The sequence below is a fragment of the Cryptomeria japonica genome, chromosome 1 (assembly GCF_030272615.1).
Source record: "Cryptomeria japonica chromosome 1, Sugi_1.0, whole genome shotgun sequence".
Classification (NCBI taxonomy): Eukaryota; Viridiplantae; Streptophyta; class Pinopsida; order Cupressales; family Cupressaceae; genus Cryptomeria; species Cryptomeria japonica.
Genome location: NC_081405.1, coordinates 49,464,471 through 49,481,539, shown reverse-complemented (window position 1 = coordinate 49,481,539; position 17,069 = coordinate 49,464,471). Strand labels below are relative to the sequence as shown.

The window sequence follows — 17,069 nt, the reverse complement described above, 5'->3', positions numbered from 1 at the left end:
ACTGAAATGTTCATGTTCCCTTTTCATTACTTTTAGTTGATTAGCCAATGCTTTGTTCTTTTCTTTCAACATTCCAATCATTTCTTTAGTCTCTTCAGATATATTGTTCTCAGATGATGTCTCGATTTGTTCCACTAACTCTTGAGAATCCTGCAAGTCATCAGATAATCTTCTCCTTACTTTCAGAGATTTTTGCATTTGTCTTTGCATGTCTGCAATCACTTGATTTGCATTATCCGGCTCTTCTTGTAGATACACAATCCTCCGAGATTGTTTGTAGCCTTCCATTGATAAGATCTTTCTCTTTAGGTAGTTAAACCCTTTTCCAAGATTCAAGCTCTGATACCAATTGTTAGGCCCAATATGGAAAGCTAATGTACTGAGAGGGGAGGGGTGAATCAGTACTCCAAAACTTTTCTTCAATAATAACCTTACTTTTATGCATAAACAGAATAGTGCAATAACATAAAATAAAGTTAAAACAAACAGATAACAATCATACATGATTCACTCCATAACACATATATTTTGTTCATGCAAAAACTCTTGGTTAGAGAGAAAAACTGCGGTGGGGATGGCACCCACAACTTCACTACTACAATAATAAAGATTGCTCGGTTAGAGCTACATTTAGCTATTTTTGATAGCTTACCCTGTTAGGAGTAACAAGATCTATTAGATCTACCTTACTAAAGGACTTTACAACACTATATGAATGTTGCACCTGGTTAGAGGATTTACAATTTATAGACTTGGTTAGAGTCTTTTACCCTGTTAAAGGTTTCTCTTCCAACTTCAAAATATTACAATAAGACTTTACAAATATTTGCAACTTTACATCTGAAATGTTATAGCAGATTCTATGTGCTAAGAATAAGATTACCTAGCTTGTAGCATACCTCGGTAACCCATATTGTAACTCGGTAAACCCTTCTGTTTACTCTATTATTCGACTGTTCACTGATAACCTTCTCGATGACCTCTCTGTGTCTCTGTAACAGTCTTCCTTCATACATACACACACATTCATTCATACACTCATACACTTCTTTCTTCCCATGCTGTATAAATAGATCTCTTACAGCGGTGATCTAATTCATTGCTTCAATCTTACAAAAAGATTCCTCAAATGAATAACTAAACAAGATATTTCATTGGTTAGATTGACCTTGCAATCATGCACAATCTTCTAGTGCAATTTCCAATGTAATAACGGTTAGATGTGCCTCGATCTTGTAACACGTTTTCATGTGCATGTCCAGGTTCAATGTATCTGGTAAAACGTTTCACTCAGTGAATATCAACTCAGTGAGTTAACTTTACTGCTCGGTAGCCATGAAACAATACTCGGTAAACAGCTCGGTGAATACTACGTTCTGTGACTGCTTTCTTCTGTAACCAACTAGACTGTTCATACTGACTTCTTTGTGTGTACCGACTGCATGATTCGGTAATACTAACCGACTAGAATATATAGTATGACTTTGAACATAAACTAATGGCAATTTGATAAGTAGTAACAATCATATCAAGGATGATTTTTATATGCTTTACTTGGAACACCTCTTGAAGGGCTCCTTAGGTCCAAGTATCAATGAAGGCTCAATCAACCTTATTTCTAAAGGGAAAAATGAACTCTATGCTTGATTTTGATAGTTTATGACAAAATTCATTGGCAATTCATTCTTACAATGTTGCAGTGGTTGGGATTTGGTCCAAAGATCCAATCTCACATTTAAATGCTATTTAAAGATGCAAATACACACCTTGTTATCAACAAATCTATATTACCCTCTTTTGAATTACAATGATCTATAAGACATGGGTGTCCTTTATCTCCTTTCTTATATGTTCTTGATGTTGATGCCTTGGGCTACTTTCTTCAAAAGGCTAGTTAGATAAAGTTTATTAAAGGCATATCCATTCCTAAAGGCAAGGTGGTTATCAATTCACATGTTACTAATGACAGCATGTTGTTTGTTCAAAATATTGAAGAGGAACTTAATAATGTACCTTGGACATCCTAAATGTGTAATGTGTTGTTTTTGGTTCCTAGTTAGCACATAGCAAGACTATATTTTCAATGTCCCGAAATTGTTCTATTACTCATTGGATTCCTAAGGTGTGGATACTTATTAAACATGGGGAGATACAAAGATATTTGGGCACTCTTTTTGGTTTAGGGGTCTCTCTTTCTGAAATGTGGGGATGGTTTTTAAATAGACTAAAAATAAAATTGTTCAACTGGGGTAACAAATTTTTATCTTTATCAGGCAAGATTCAAATGGCTAATATGATCCTCATTGCTTCTCATATTTACTATTTAGCTTGTTGGATTTCTTACAAGCAAGGATACAAAGAATTGAATAAAATAATTTAAAAATTTCTTTGGTCTAGATGAGATGGTAGTGTTTTTTTCATTGCATCTCCTTGGTCCCATTGCATTTAACCAATAAAGTTGGACTTGGGCTCATAGACCCCAAAACTTAAGGACTTTTCCTTGTGGCAAAATAGATTATCTGGGCTACTAGCAAAGATGAACCATATAAATTTTTAGTACATCATCGAATCATGGAAGGTTCAATAAAAAAAGAAGTGAAAAGTAGTTAATTGGTGAGATAAAATGTTAATGTCTCCATTCTTTAAAATCAAAGCATCTTTTCCTCTTCAATCTATTTAGAAAGCTTGGGAACAAGCTTGTTATATTTTAGAATGGAATAACTCTTCCTTGTAGCATGGCTTCAGTTTTTTCTCAACTTCAATTTGGTGGAATAGATTGATTAGTTATCATAATCATCCACTTGCTATTAGTTTTCCAAGGCATGTTTACCATCTTTTTAAAAAAGGAGTTCACAAATTCAAAGACATTTGAGATTTTAGCATATTTAATTGGGCTTCTTGGCAATATACCAAAGAGAAGTATGGGCTATGTGAGAAATTTAAATATTTTTAATCTTTGTGTAGTCCTTAGTCCCTTTTAATCTTTCTATAAGCTGTGTACTTCGAGAGTGTAATTTTTTCAAAGATTGGAAATGGTTGTCATTTAGTCCATTTGACCATTTTCCTTTGAAGAAGGTATATTCTTAGATCCTCCCTTCTTGGCCTCTTACTCCCTATCTTAATCATAAATGGAAATGTAGATTTGGATTAAAATTTTGAATTAAAATAAGCACTCAAATAAGGAGGTCATAAACTAATTTTGATATGAAAGTGCTGGAAATTTTTACATTGCAAGCTACCTATTAGAGATAGATTGAAATGTATAATGGTTCAGCTAGTCAATTGCCCTTTTTCCTATGTTGAGAATACGAGACACATATTTTTGGGACTGCATATTTGTTAAGAAGCAATGGATAGTGTTTACAAATTTTCCTTCCATTTTCCGTCATGAGCTAAATTGGAAAGAAGCTATCTTTGGTTTTGGCATGCATAACAATGTTATTGTTGACTCTATTAAACAATTTTTTTTTAAAGCATATTTGGAAAGCTAGATGTTCTGCAATGTTTTCTAAAAAACTTTCATGAGACAACTAGCACTTTAAGACTTTACTCTAACATTTTTCTCCACATGACTTTTTTGTTTTCGTAGCTCCAAGTTTTATGTAAGAAGAATACAAAAGTCATGGATCAACAAATTAAAGAACATGTGTTTTTGATAAGATAAGCAGGGAACATCGAACCTTCCTTTTATAATGGCCCCATCGTAGATGATATTCCCAGGAAAACCTCACCTGTGATGTCATACCCTTGGATAAAAAAATAATAAAGAGAGTGTCAAAATTAAATTCATGGAAGGAACTGGGGGTTTCACTCTGGAAGGTGATGAGTCTTTAAAGATATCAACTAAGCATCAAGCCTCTGCAACGGATACGGCATTGGATCGATGCTATGAGTCCTTATCTAAGGACTCCTTGAATGGAAGACAAACTCCCCCTTCCTCCCATCGCTGGAAGTAGTTATGACAAAAATAGTTGAACCTTGGAACAAGGAACAAGATTTAGAAGATGGGGAGATTAGTGAGCCACCAGTGCAGAAGGAACTGTCGTGTATATGCACTCAAGGGGAAAACCTAAATATTAACTTTGGAATAAGCATAGACTCAGGGAAGGAAATAGTGAGTCCCCTGGGGCATTCAACAGAAGTAAAATTATCCCTTTCAGAGCAACCAGTGGTGAAGGAAATGTGTCCCCCTGTTAAGGATAAAGGATCTAAGAAAGAATAATCGACAACACAAGATAAGGATATGGAGGAAAGTGGGGGGGCAGAGGAAAATAGACCACCATAGAATATTGATTCAGTGGTGACAGAAGTGGAAGAGAGAGAACAAGTAGAAAGGGAAGTCAACATTATTTCCAACTTTATTGGGGAAGAGTAGTTAATGACCTAATGGAATAGTTTGTTGATGAGATTTGTGACTCCACAGAATTGGAAAGGTAGAGGGAGCTGTATGTGAAAAATTTAGTGGATAGTGCCAAAGTTAATATGGAAACAGAAGAATTGTTCATTGACCTAGATAATTTGGAAAATGAGAACCCAAACATTCTGGGCATTCATAATACAGAGGAGAGAAAACACTCCCTTGACTATGCCAAGTCCATCAAAAGGAGGGGTAGGAGATCCCTTGCTAAATTAAGAGCCAATGATGGGGAAGCTATGGGCCAATCCAAAATTTCATCACTATTTAATGTAGGGGAGGGGAAGTTCCTCCCCATAGATCCATGAAACTCTTATCATGGAATGTTAGGGGCATGAATGCCCCTAACAAGTAGCGTATCATAAAACGTTGTATATCTAAATCAAAACCAAACATAATTCTAATCCAATAAACTAAAATGAACCCAACTGAGATAGACCTCTTTGAGAAGAAATTAGGTTTTAGAAAAGTGAAGTATTCCCCAACATTTGGGGCTTCAGGAGGCTTAGCAATCATCTGGGGTCCTAGATATTCCTCTTTTATACCATCAGAAATAAAACAGAATTGGATAGGTCGAAAGGTAAATTGCTATAATAATAAGTTAAGATTTAACCCGATCAATGTATATGGCCCTATTCAGAACAGGGATAAAGTTCAAGTCTGGATGGAACTTGAGACTTTCTTAAGAAACAATCTGAATGAGATGTGTATTATTGGAGGAGATTTCAATGCCATCACTAAGGCATCAGACAAAAGAGGAGGTAGTAATAAGTTACCTACAACGAAACTCGACTTCATTGATTGGATCAATAGGAATTCTTTGTTGGAAATACAGACAGCAGATAACACCTTTACATGGAACAACAAAAGGAAGGGCTTTAGCAATATTGCTGAAAAGCTAGACAAATTTTTTATTCATGGGGGGCTTATGAATTTCAATTACACTATGGAAGTAGAGATCCTTCCTTTATCCGGTTCTGACCATTATCCACTCCAACTTAACATTCTGGCAGAACAAGGTCCAAGAAAATGCCCATTCAAATTTGAGAACATGTGGTATACGTATGATAACATCATCAACCTAATTGAACAATGGTGGAGGGAATCAGTATTCTCAGGCTCAAAGATGTATATTGTTGCAAACAATCTGAAGTTAATCAAAAGGAGGCTCTTGGAGTGGAATTGAGAGCATTTTGGTGACATCTTTGATAAGAAACTTTTAGTATAAATGGACCTCAAGGATGTTAACAGGGAAGTTTTGGATTGAGGGATCTTCTTGAAGGAAAAAATATTACTAACAACGTATGAAGATATTCTGGAAAAAGAAGAAATCTTCTGGAGACAAAAATCCAAAGAAACATGGTTGAAAGATGGAGATCGCAACACAAAGCTCTTTCATAACAGTACCAAGAAGAAAAGATGGGTAAACCAAATCTCTAACATTAAGAACTACCAAGGAGTAAATCTGGAAGACCCGTTAGAGGTGGCAGAGGAAGCGGTAAGGTTTTTTGAAGGAATCCTTAACAATACAGCTGGTTCCAACCTTAGAGGCCAACATAATATAATTAAAAATATTCCAAAACTCATTGATGCAGAACACAACAAATGTCTGCTTAAGAAATTTACAGAGGAGGAGGTTAAATCTGCCCTCATGAAAATGAACCCAGATAAGGCTCCGGGCCCAGATGGCTTCCCAACTAGTTTCTTCCAAAAATGCTGGGGTTTTATGGGTCGAAAGATCATTGAGGCCTTAGAGGGTGTTAGAAACTCAGGTAAGATCCTGAAGGAGATCAACAATACCTTCTTAGTTTTGATTCCGAAAAAAAAGAAACCTGATAGCTTTAATGAATATAGACCCATAGCCTTGTGTAACACCCTTTATAAACTACTTACCAAAACTCTAGCAACTAGAATTCAGAAACTTCTCCCTATCATCATTAGCGAAGAACAAACAGGCTTTGTGCCCGATATATCAATCTATGACGAGGTAATCATAGCTCAAGAAGCTATACATTCAATCCAACGTAATGGAGCACCAAGCATGTTGGTCAAATTAGATATTAGAAAAGCATATGACAAAGTGGATTGGAGATTTTTATGCAAATGTTTGGAAGCATTTGGCTTTGCCAAAACTTGGATCAACCTTATCTTTGAATGCATATCCACCCCCAAATTTTCTCTCCTGGTCAATGGCACACCTGAAGGTTTTTTTAGTAGCCCTAGGGGACTTAGGCAGGGAGACCCCATGTCTCCTTCCCTCTTCATCATTATGGCAGAGGCTCTTGGTAGGTCTATCTCAAAGGCTAGGGAAGAGAGTGGAATCATAGGTATACCCATTACCAGTGCTCTAACTCCCATTACCCACCAACAATTCATAGATGATACAATGCTTTTTGGATGGGGCGACATTAGGGAAGCAAGGGCCTTCAAAGGTATCCTCAAATCCTACATGGAAGCCTCGGGTCAAGAGGTCAATTTGGAGAAGTCAGAAGTGTTCATGTTCAACATAGAAACCGCATCCGAGAAAGAGATATGCAACGTCTTGGAGATCAGGTCTGGTCTCCTCCCTTGCAAATATTTAGGCATCCCTTTGGATAAGGGGAGCGGGACATCTAAGTCTTGGGATCACGTGGTCAAAAAAATCAAGAAGAGAATTAACACTTGGAAAGGGAAATGGTTTTCCTCTGCAGGCAGGGCAACCTTGGTCAAATCAGTTATGGCAGCAATGCCCATTTACCAACTATCTTGTCACAATTTATCAGTTAAAAAATGGAATGAGCTAAATAAACACCTTAGAACTTTCTTTTGGAAAGGTTCCAATGATGATAAGAAAATATCACTCGTATCTTGGGATAAGATTTGTAGACCAAAAGAAGGAGGAGCTGGCATTAAAAATATCAGTGACCAAAGTAGGGCCCTTGGGGCAAAATTAGTATGGAGAATGTTCAAACATCCCCATTTAAAATGGGCGAGAATCTTGTACCATAAATACCTTAAAGAAGACAACCCTATCCAAATATTTAGAGAAAACAATCCGCCCAGAGGCTCTCGCATATGGAACTTTATGCTAGAATGCAAAAATATTATCATAGATAAACTCACATGGAACCTAGGGTCAAGGGAAGATGCCTTGTTTTGGTTAGACTCTTGGGGAGGGTATAAGTCGATCGAGAAAATCCATGATTTTGAGCCTACAAGAACACTCCTAGAATCAAACAGAGGGAAATTGATTGGGATTACATTTCTCCCTCAGATGATGGAGTGGGGTGGAAATGGATAGTCAGAGAAAATGAGGATATCCCTGTAAGGGATAAAGATAAACTCATGGCAATCCTAAAAGATAGAAATATTTCCTTTAGTCTAGGCAAGGATAGGCTTATGTGGGATGACTCCAATAATGGAGAATACAACTCCAAGGATGGGTATAATCACATCACTAAAACTCAACTTAGACCCAAGACGAAGCTGCCTCTGAAACTTTGCTAGGACAGATACTGCCTACCCAAGGCTGGAGTCTTCACATGGCTTGCTCTCCAGAATAAGCTCTTGACTGCTGAAAAATTTAGAAGGATGGGGTATGAGGGACCCAGTAGATGCCCTCTATGTGAAAAGGATGAAGAGGACACAAATCACCTCCTCCTTAATTGCAACTATGTAAACAAATGTTGGGTGTGGTTTACCCATAAATTAGGTTGGTCCTTTGCCTTTCCTCAAACTATTTTAGGAATGCTCAAAGCCTGGCCCATCCTAAGAAGAGGTTATCTATTTGAAGACTTATGGATATCTCTTCCATCTACCACAATTTGGGAATTGTGGAAGGAAAGGAATAGACGTCTTTTCAAAGATGAAAAATTAGAAGTGAAACGGGTAATCAATAAAATTGAGGCTGCTATGATTGAAAAAATCAACAACATGATCAACTTCGGTCTGAAGAAGAATGCCACAGTAACTTATTGGGATGAGAAGATGCAGGGGAAATGGAAAGTACTATCTATCCCACCCTATATTGGGGATGATCGTGAAGTAAATCTAAGGAAAAGAGCTAAATGTAAGTGGCAACCTCCATGTGAGGGATGGCTCAAGCTAAACTTTTTTGGGGCCTCTAGAGGCAACCCGGGGGTGGCAGGGATAGGATGCTCTATCCATAACTGGGAAGGGAAGGAATTTGCCCTCAAGGCTTACCCAATAGGTAATAAGACTAATAATTGGGCTGAATTGGTTTCCCTGCTGGAAGACCTTAATATTTGCGGAAAGATGGGAGTGAAGAAATTGGAAATTGAAGGGGACTCAGTAATTATTATCAACGCTTTAAGAAAAGGTAGTATGCCCAATTGGAGACTCAAATCACTATTGACATGGGCCATTGATTTTTGCAAAGGTTTCGAGAGATTTACGATCAACCACATCTATAGGGAAGGCAACAAAAGGGCTGATGAGTTAGCTAACTTGGGAGCTGATGGCATTCATCTTCCCTGAAGCTCTATCTCAAGCCCTCATCTAATGTTTTATATAAAATGTCATATTATGGTTTTATAACTTCTTCTCATTAAAAGTTAGATATCATAACATCGACATCAGAATCCTAAAAATTATCGCTCAAATCAAGGCCATAAGATATACATACTAATCCCTCACCGAAACGCCCAGTCTAGTCGAAATGACTCTATCGAAGAAGCTTACCATTATCCTATCGATAAAGTGACTTATCAAATCTTTGTCGCGATGAACTTCCAAAAGGATTCACCAAAAACATTAGTTGCATCGGCATAAAATACATAGAGGAAATCAGGAGTGGTCCCACCAATGAAATAAAGAGTTTCGATGAAACCACAGTATCGATGAGACATGTGAACAACTCGCTGAGGGAAGGAGTCTGGCCGAAAGAGTGATATTGAAGGAACCAATGGATATTTTATCAACGAATCTATTTTGAGGAAGAGAGCGTATCGAAGAGGCACAAAAGATGTTGACCAAAGATAGCTTTCTCATCGATAAGACTTTTTGAGAAAAGAAAGTTGTCATAGAGGTGCAAACGTTATTGGTCGACGAGCATAGTTCCATCAAAAATTGAAAAGTTGAAGGAGGATAATTTTCTTTTATCGACATAAAAAATTTCATCAATGACCTGACCAATAAAATAGTTGCAAAACACGGGGATGAAAGGATTCTCGCCGAAAATGGGGTTTCAATGGGCTGATGGAGGATTACATTGACATAAACATGTGAGGTAGAGCCTTTTGATGAAACCTCAAAGCTCCTTAACGATGATGGTAGTTTCATCGAAACTAAGGAGACATCGACGAAACATGACATTTCGAGGGAAGATAAAGTTAAGCCACCGAAGTTCATGATTCCATCAAAAAAGGGTGCGGCCATAAAATTGATGAGCATCGATGGACGATATGTAGTGCTGCTAGACGAATGATTACTTTATGCTGCAAGGATCAATATAAATCTTCTGTGTCTGAATGAAACTTGGATCAATAACCTATGTTTCTTTTTATAATGCCAAAATAATTACAGAGTGGTCCCATCGATGAAATAAAGAGTTTCGATGAAACCATAGTATCGATGAGACATGTGTACAGCTCGCCGAGGGAAGGAGTCTGGCCGAAAGAGGGATATCGAAGGAACCAATGTATATTTTGTTGACGAAGCTATTTCGAGGAAGAGAGCGTATTGAAGAGGCACAAAGATGTTGACCAAAGATAGCTTTCTCATCGATAAGACTTTTCAAGAAAAGGAAGGTGTCGTAGAGGTGCAAAAGTTATTGGTCGACGAGCACGGTTCCATCGAAAATCAAAAAGTTGAAGGAGGATATTTTTCTTTTGTTGACATAAAAAATTTCATCAATGACCTGATTGATAAAATGGTTGCAAAACACGGCGATGAAAGGATTCCCGTCGAAAACGGGGTTTTGATGAACCGATGGAGGATTACATCGACATAAACACGTGAGGTAGAGCCTTTCGATGAAAGTGTAGAGAACGATGAAGCCTCAAAGCCCCTTAACGATGATGGTAGTTTCATCGAAAATAAGGAGACATCAATGAAACATGACATTTTGAGGGAAGATAAAGTTAAGCCACCGAAGCTCATGATTCCATCGAAAAAGGGTGCGGCCATAAAATTGATGAGCTTCGATGGATGATATGTAGTGCTGCTAGACGAATGATTACTTTCAGCCACGAGGATCAATACAAATCTTTCTGTGACCGAATGAAACTTGGTCTATGAATCATAGCTAAAATTATATAATTCTCCTAGTCCTGGGATAAATCTTTGGAATTATGTGACTTGACTGGAGCATTTTTTGATTATCATCATGACATCTGCTATAATATGGTGGTCCATTTCAATGTGTTGCTTGATTTCAGATTAACATATGCTGACATGGTAATTCAAGATGTTTGCAGACTTTGGGTTCGCTGGTCTGTTTTGCAGGGCAAGGATACCAGGAGGGAATGATAGTATCTTTCAAGCCTCAACCCAGGATCTATATCCGAGAGAAAATATAAAGCTTCCAGAACTTTCATAAAATCCACAACATTTGTATAAATTTCACGTTTATATTTCAATGGCAATATGGCCAAGCAATGTAAGGTAGAAATACCATCATAAGAATTTATACTTTTTTTAGGAAGTTAATCTTCCTTGGGCCAGACTAGAGGTTTTCTTGCCTCAGTTCTTTCCTACCAGTGCCCACACTGAATCGAGATGTAAAATACTTCAAATCAATAAAATTTTCTAGCCCTTGGCCTATTACCTATCAAAAAAATAAAAACGGTCATTTTCACTCTAATAAATATAAATAAAACAATATAAATGTTACATAAATATAATTAAAATAATATAATTTTAAATTAATAATTACTAATTAAATTTAAGATTAATTTATATTATAAATATAATTATATTAATTTTTTACTTAAATTAAAATTACAATTTTAGAAATATATATATATTTTTACTATAGTATTTATATTATAAATTATAATTATTATTTTCTTGATTGGTAAAAGTTATATTTATATTACTAGATAGATCAAAAGATTACATATGGGATACAAAATGCGTTGCAACACATCCCTTGCCAAAAGCAACACCATAACCAACATTCTTCATATCATCACATTCAAATACTTCTCCTATACTTGGCATCTACATGGATCTAGACTGGCTATAAACACTATCCCTTGAACAAGATAACAAGAAAACCAAGCCATACAATAACAAAAAGCCCCTTTCGAGATTCAAGCTCCTCCTACTAATTGGAGGATTCCCCCTTATGAATTTCATGACTTACCCAATAGTCCTCTTTCCTAAAATATGGTTTCTTTTTCTTCTTTTGCATTGTATCCCCTTCGTGCTCTTGTATTTCTCCTCCCCTTTCTCTTAGGTATTCTTTTATCCTTCTCCACCCATCCTACGCTTTTGCTCTTCTGGCCTCATGGTCATCATCAACCCCCCACACCAAGAAAGGTCGTAGAGGGAGTGTAACTTTTGTAGCATGGATCCATTCATCTCTAATGTTGATGAATCCCTCTCCAGGTCTTGCCATGGCTTAAAAAGAATTTAGTGCCTCCTTCCATTCTTCTTTCACGCATTCTCTCATCACTCATTTAACATCCTCCTTTGTGCCAAGATCAAGGCACCAAGCCAAAAAGATGGAAGCAATATCAACATTAGTACGAAACCTGAAGGATGAATTCATATATGCCTCCCCCAAAAAGACATCCACCATCCTTAGGAACCTGGGGTCATCTATTTTGAATATATGTCTCATTCTTTCATCTAAATCACTCCTTTGAACACACCTTGTTTCTTGGCAGCCCCCAAAGAGAAGTTGGCCTCCATTTTCTTGCACCCAAACAAGCAACCTTTTACTCAATATGCCTTCCAAAGTTGCTAATGCCTGCACCCCTACAAATTTCGCTTGAGAAAGATAACATAGACAACCTTCTACTCAATAGACCTACCATGGGTTGCATATGTCTGAACCCTCGCAACTTCTGCCTAGGAAAGACAACAAAAAACTTATAATGCCCTTATCCTTTGCGCATAGTTTTCAACATTTTTGAATTCAAAGAATATGATGTGGGAAATCGACAGTATGTAGGTATGGTGGTGTCCTCACCCTGCATTCCTTCTACAAACTCCCTTCAGCTCATCACATCCCTTACCTTGCCACATACCCTGCCACATACCCATCTCTGATTTCAAAGGGGACTTGTATCACATTGTACCACCAAGTTGGTTGATCATCGATGAGAGAGCAACCCTAGTTCGACGCCCTGTCCGCCAAAACATTGCCATCTCTTCTAATATGTGATAATTTGAAGTTTGGAAATCTATGCAACTGCCTTGTGATTAGTTTAATCCATTTGTTTAACTTCCAATTTTGAGCCTCCCCCCTATAATTGTTTGGATAATTAATTGAAAGTCTCCCTCTAAATGCAATTTCGAGACAGATAATTGAGTTGCAAGTTTGATTGCTAACATGGTTATTTGTGCTTCTACCTCATTATTCGTTCCGTCCTTCAACTTTTTAACTCAATTGCCATAATCACATCATACTCATTTTGTGCCATGCATCCTGCTCTTGAAACTCCTGAATTCCCTTTCGACGCTCCATCAAAATTGATTTTGATCCATCCTTTATCTGGTTTCTCCCATTTCACTTTCTTAAACACATCTCACAAAAGATCAACCCTTCCAATCCCATTAGCAAACATTACAAATTATAATTATATATATTATAATTAAAATAATAATAATTTAAAATTATAACAAATATTTTTATTACAAAGACAAATAGTGGCCACTATGTTAATAATATCATCAATAATTGAACATGACCATTGCACCTTCTTTCAATGCAAATAATAATAAATGTAGAGATGTTGAATTCAATCATGTCTCATAAGTAATACCTAGATATCTGCCGAGCTAATTTTTTTCTGTTCTTTTTAGACTGCTGTCTTTGAGCTATTGTTTTGCCAGTCATTTTAGACTGCTATCTTTTTCATTATTGTCTGTCATCTGCTTTGTGCAATTAAAAAAAAGGGGAGGCACACAAACCGCGGGCCGTCAGCTCTGCCATAATAATGTGTTTTGGAACTATCCACGCAATGGCCCACTGGGCAATAACCATATCTGATTTCATGTTTGGGAAAAATATTGACCGAACCTGTGTAAAAAAATGATGATTTAACATAAATGCTTATCGGAAAGCCCATATGGAGGCTTTGAGAAGTAGTGTTTCTCCTTAGCCGAAATCCACGAAGTCAAGGCAATGGCGCTCTGCAATAAACCACCTCCTCTCTTATACGCCAAAAGTACCGTGGGGCAATCTTCAATCTGCGGCCGTTATAGTAGTATAGCGTTTAATTCAAATTCTTTGTATGGAAAAGCGAATTTCGGAGTCAGCAGAAGGCAAACTGCATTGACTTGTTTGGACTTGCCCATCTCTAACTCCTCTTTCAACCAAATTTCAAAGGTTTCTGCCAGAGGTGCTCGTCTCACAGTACGGGTATGTCCACTAATTTTCCTCTCTATTCTTTTCTTGAATTTATTGGAGTGTTTGCTTGCTACTTTTCTATCCCACTGTTGAGAGATGTAGTGCACTTCAATGGAATCGAACTCGTGTCCTTCAGTTTAGCAAAACGACTTTACCTCAGAAATACTGGAATGGAAAATTGTGATCAACACACATAAGATCGACTTACTCTTGCAAATCCTGCTGTAAGAACAAGAGGCATTATCGGAGTAGCTGTTTGCTCACAAGGATAATTGAAAAACTAATTATATAATATATGGTTTTCCCTCTATTTATACGGAATGTGGGAGATAAACCCAAATTATTTGATGATTCAGTCATTAAGCCACTCGCGACTCTTCCCTTTTGTACTTTATAAACAAATACTAAGACCAAAATAGCCGGTAATGATAAAATTAAACAGCAATGGAAATTAAAAAGAGATGTCGTATTGTGAATCTTGGCATACCTTACAGGGATCGAACGAATGACCTCTGTCTGTCTTCAGTTTAACTCTGGGACCTGTAAATGGTGCCCTGATGTTAAATAATCTGCTTTTCCTAGCACTTGCTTTGCTTTCAGTTTTTAATGTTGTATACCTTGTAACCCGTATCTGCATTAGGTGTTCTAGGTCATCCTATAAGATGGATTAGATTTGGCAACTGGCCAAGATGGAATAAGGTTTGAAAATTGAAATGCACTTGCTTTTGTTAAATTATTCTCTCTCTGGCGTAAGGAGTTGCTTTGGGGATGGATGTGTAACATTATGTGGTAGATGACATCATGACACAATCAGTTTGGAATAACGACACATTGTGTTGGCAATTTTTTAGTGTTCATAATCTTCTTTTCTTTTGCTTTGGAATAAAAATGGAATGTGCATCATAATTGCATTCGACTTCATGCACTTCAATTGTGTGTGGAACGTGAATGTGCAACATAAGGCATATGGTATTATGTGTTTTTGAAGAAAAGGATTGTTGCCTTGTTCATTTTTTGTTCTTGAGATTAATCTTTTTTGTGAAAAAACTTGTGTTCTTGGAGTGGTGATATAAGGCGTGGTTTCTTTATTTGTTAAATCTCCATAAAGTAATGCTAGGGCTAAAAGCCTAAAACCTTTGTTATTTTCCTAACCTGCATTCAAGGGAAAACAAAAATTAGAAAATATAAAAGAAGAGATAAGATAATGAAAGACAAATAGAGCTCACTAGTTAAAGACAAGCATGTTTGACTCATCCTGCAGTTAGATCAGAGTTTAAGCCCACAGGAGATCACATGGTGTCAAATTGTCAAGAGGTAATGTTAAGAGGTCTAAGCTGAGTTGGGGGATGCCAATTGCTTCTGCCCCTTATTGATTATGGTGTAACTTTGACAAGTTGTGATAATGCTACATGAAATATTCTGCAACAAGTATTACAGCTTCGGCACGCAAATCTCAAACAAAGTATAGAAATGGTATGCAAGCCTTCCATGGGTGAAGAATCATATCTGCATGGTAAGTTTTCTCAAGGAATCTAAAAATCTGCAAGTTAAGCAAAATCAAACTCAAAAAATTGTAACACAAATATATCCAAAGGGTCAAAAATTAAAATTACAGACATGATGCCATCCTTATGCCAGGCTATTTAGGCTCATGAGAAACTGGTATGCCACATTTTGCAGGTTCAAATTCTTAAGTTGATGCTTTGAAAGAAGTGCAATGGTTGGGATAAATTCAATCAAAGACCAAGTGGAATTGTTGCAACCATCAAGTAATAGTGATTGTAAGAGAACAAAGGTCTCTCAACATGAAGATAAGGAAATTAACTTGGGATGTGTAAATGAGGCCAAGAGTCAAGATGTGCAAGAATTTAATGTGATCTTTGGAATAAATCTGATGGACCAACAGATTCTTCTATCATCCATTTGTTTGAAAATAGAAAAGAATTGATTTCGACAGTGGAAATTGACAAGCTAACAAATGCTATCATTTTTTGCCATGTAATTTGATGATTAGATGAAGGATATATCATTTCAGGAACAAGCCAATCAGGTTTTTGTCTTGAAGATAGATGACCTCAAGATAGAGATAAAAGGCTAAGGAGCTGGTAGATTATAGAATATTTTTGGTGCATCAAAAGATCTACCTTAACTATTAACAATGGTCTCCATTTAGGTAGCGCAGAATTGTAATGAGCCCTGCATATCTCACATTTAGTGCAAAAATAAGATCTAAATATGAAATTGATATTAATGCGGAAAAGAACAAAGGATATTGCAGCTAGTGTGCATGCAAATAAAGGATATTTGAGATACATATCCAGTGATACAAATTAAGATGGAAATTATTTGAGTTTAGTAAAGTGCTTTGTTAAGAGACAAGGTTTAGTTTATATAGGGAATTAGAACAAATAAAACCATGTAGAGGCTACACATGGATTTTTCACAGCAATTCATAGATAGCTTAATGGCAAAGCAAATATTTGTTATTTTTAGAAATGGTTTCCTTGTTTATGAGCAGTTGAGACTAAGTTTTTTAGGAGATGATTGATTCATGAGAATTGAAATTGTGTGATTTGGTTGAACTATCACATCTACACAGGAGATTGATTGTCTTTGAAATTGGGAACTGCTGACTTTCCAGCTTGAATAGTTTTGGTTATTGTTTATAATCAGATTATAATGTTGTTGTCTTTTAAGTTTTATTTGCCATAAGGAACAAGTTTTAGAATCTAGACTTTAAAAGTAATTTTTTTGGGGAAAGTTTCATTTCCAAAATTGCAAGTTTCAGAATTAATTTCCAAAATTGCGAGTTTCAGAATTTAATTTGCGTCATGATATCCCCGTATCAAATCTAGATTGATGGAAAAAGGGAACTCCTGTAAGGGAGCAGGAAGTGATACTCTGATTGGTCTGTAGAAATCTATTTTGAGTTGTTCATGTGAAGAAGTAAATTCAGATGGGCAGATGAATCATTAAGATTGGCTCTTAGCAATTATATTTTAGATATGAGCTGAATGCAGGAAATTAGTCTGCAAAAGAAAGTAGGAAGATAGAATACATTATCTCATTTGTTCTATCTTTTGACTTACAATGACTGCATTCTGTGGGGTAGTCGGTAGGCCCTATTTCAGAACA

General features: G+C 36.6%; 1 protein-coding gene across 2 annotated transcripts in view; it reads left to right on the top strand.

The window, feature by feature from the left end:
- The first annotated feature begins 13,510 nt into the window (after positions 1–13,510).
- The window catches only part of LOC131060253 (homogentisate solanesyltransferase, chloroplastic), an 86,883-nt gene continuing 83,324 nt past the window's right edge, over positions 13,511–17,069 (top strand). The window contains exon 1 of one of the 2 annotated variants that reach the window (XM_057993426.2): positions 13,511–13,946. In XM_057993426.2, the coding sequence (XP_057849409.1) occupies positions 13,710–13,946 (237 nt within the window). In that variant the 5' untranslated portion in view covers positions 13,511–13,709. The remainder of the gene's footprint in view (positions 13,947–17,069) is intronic. The other variant, XM_057993427.2, reaches the window with a different exon arrangement.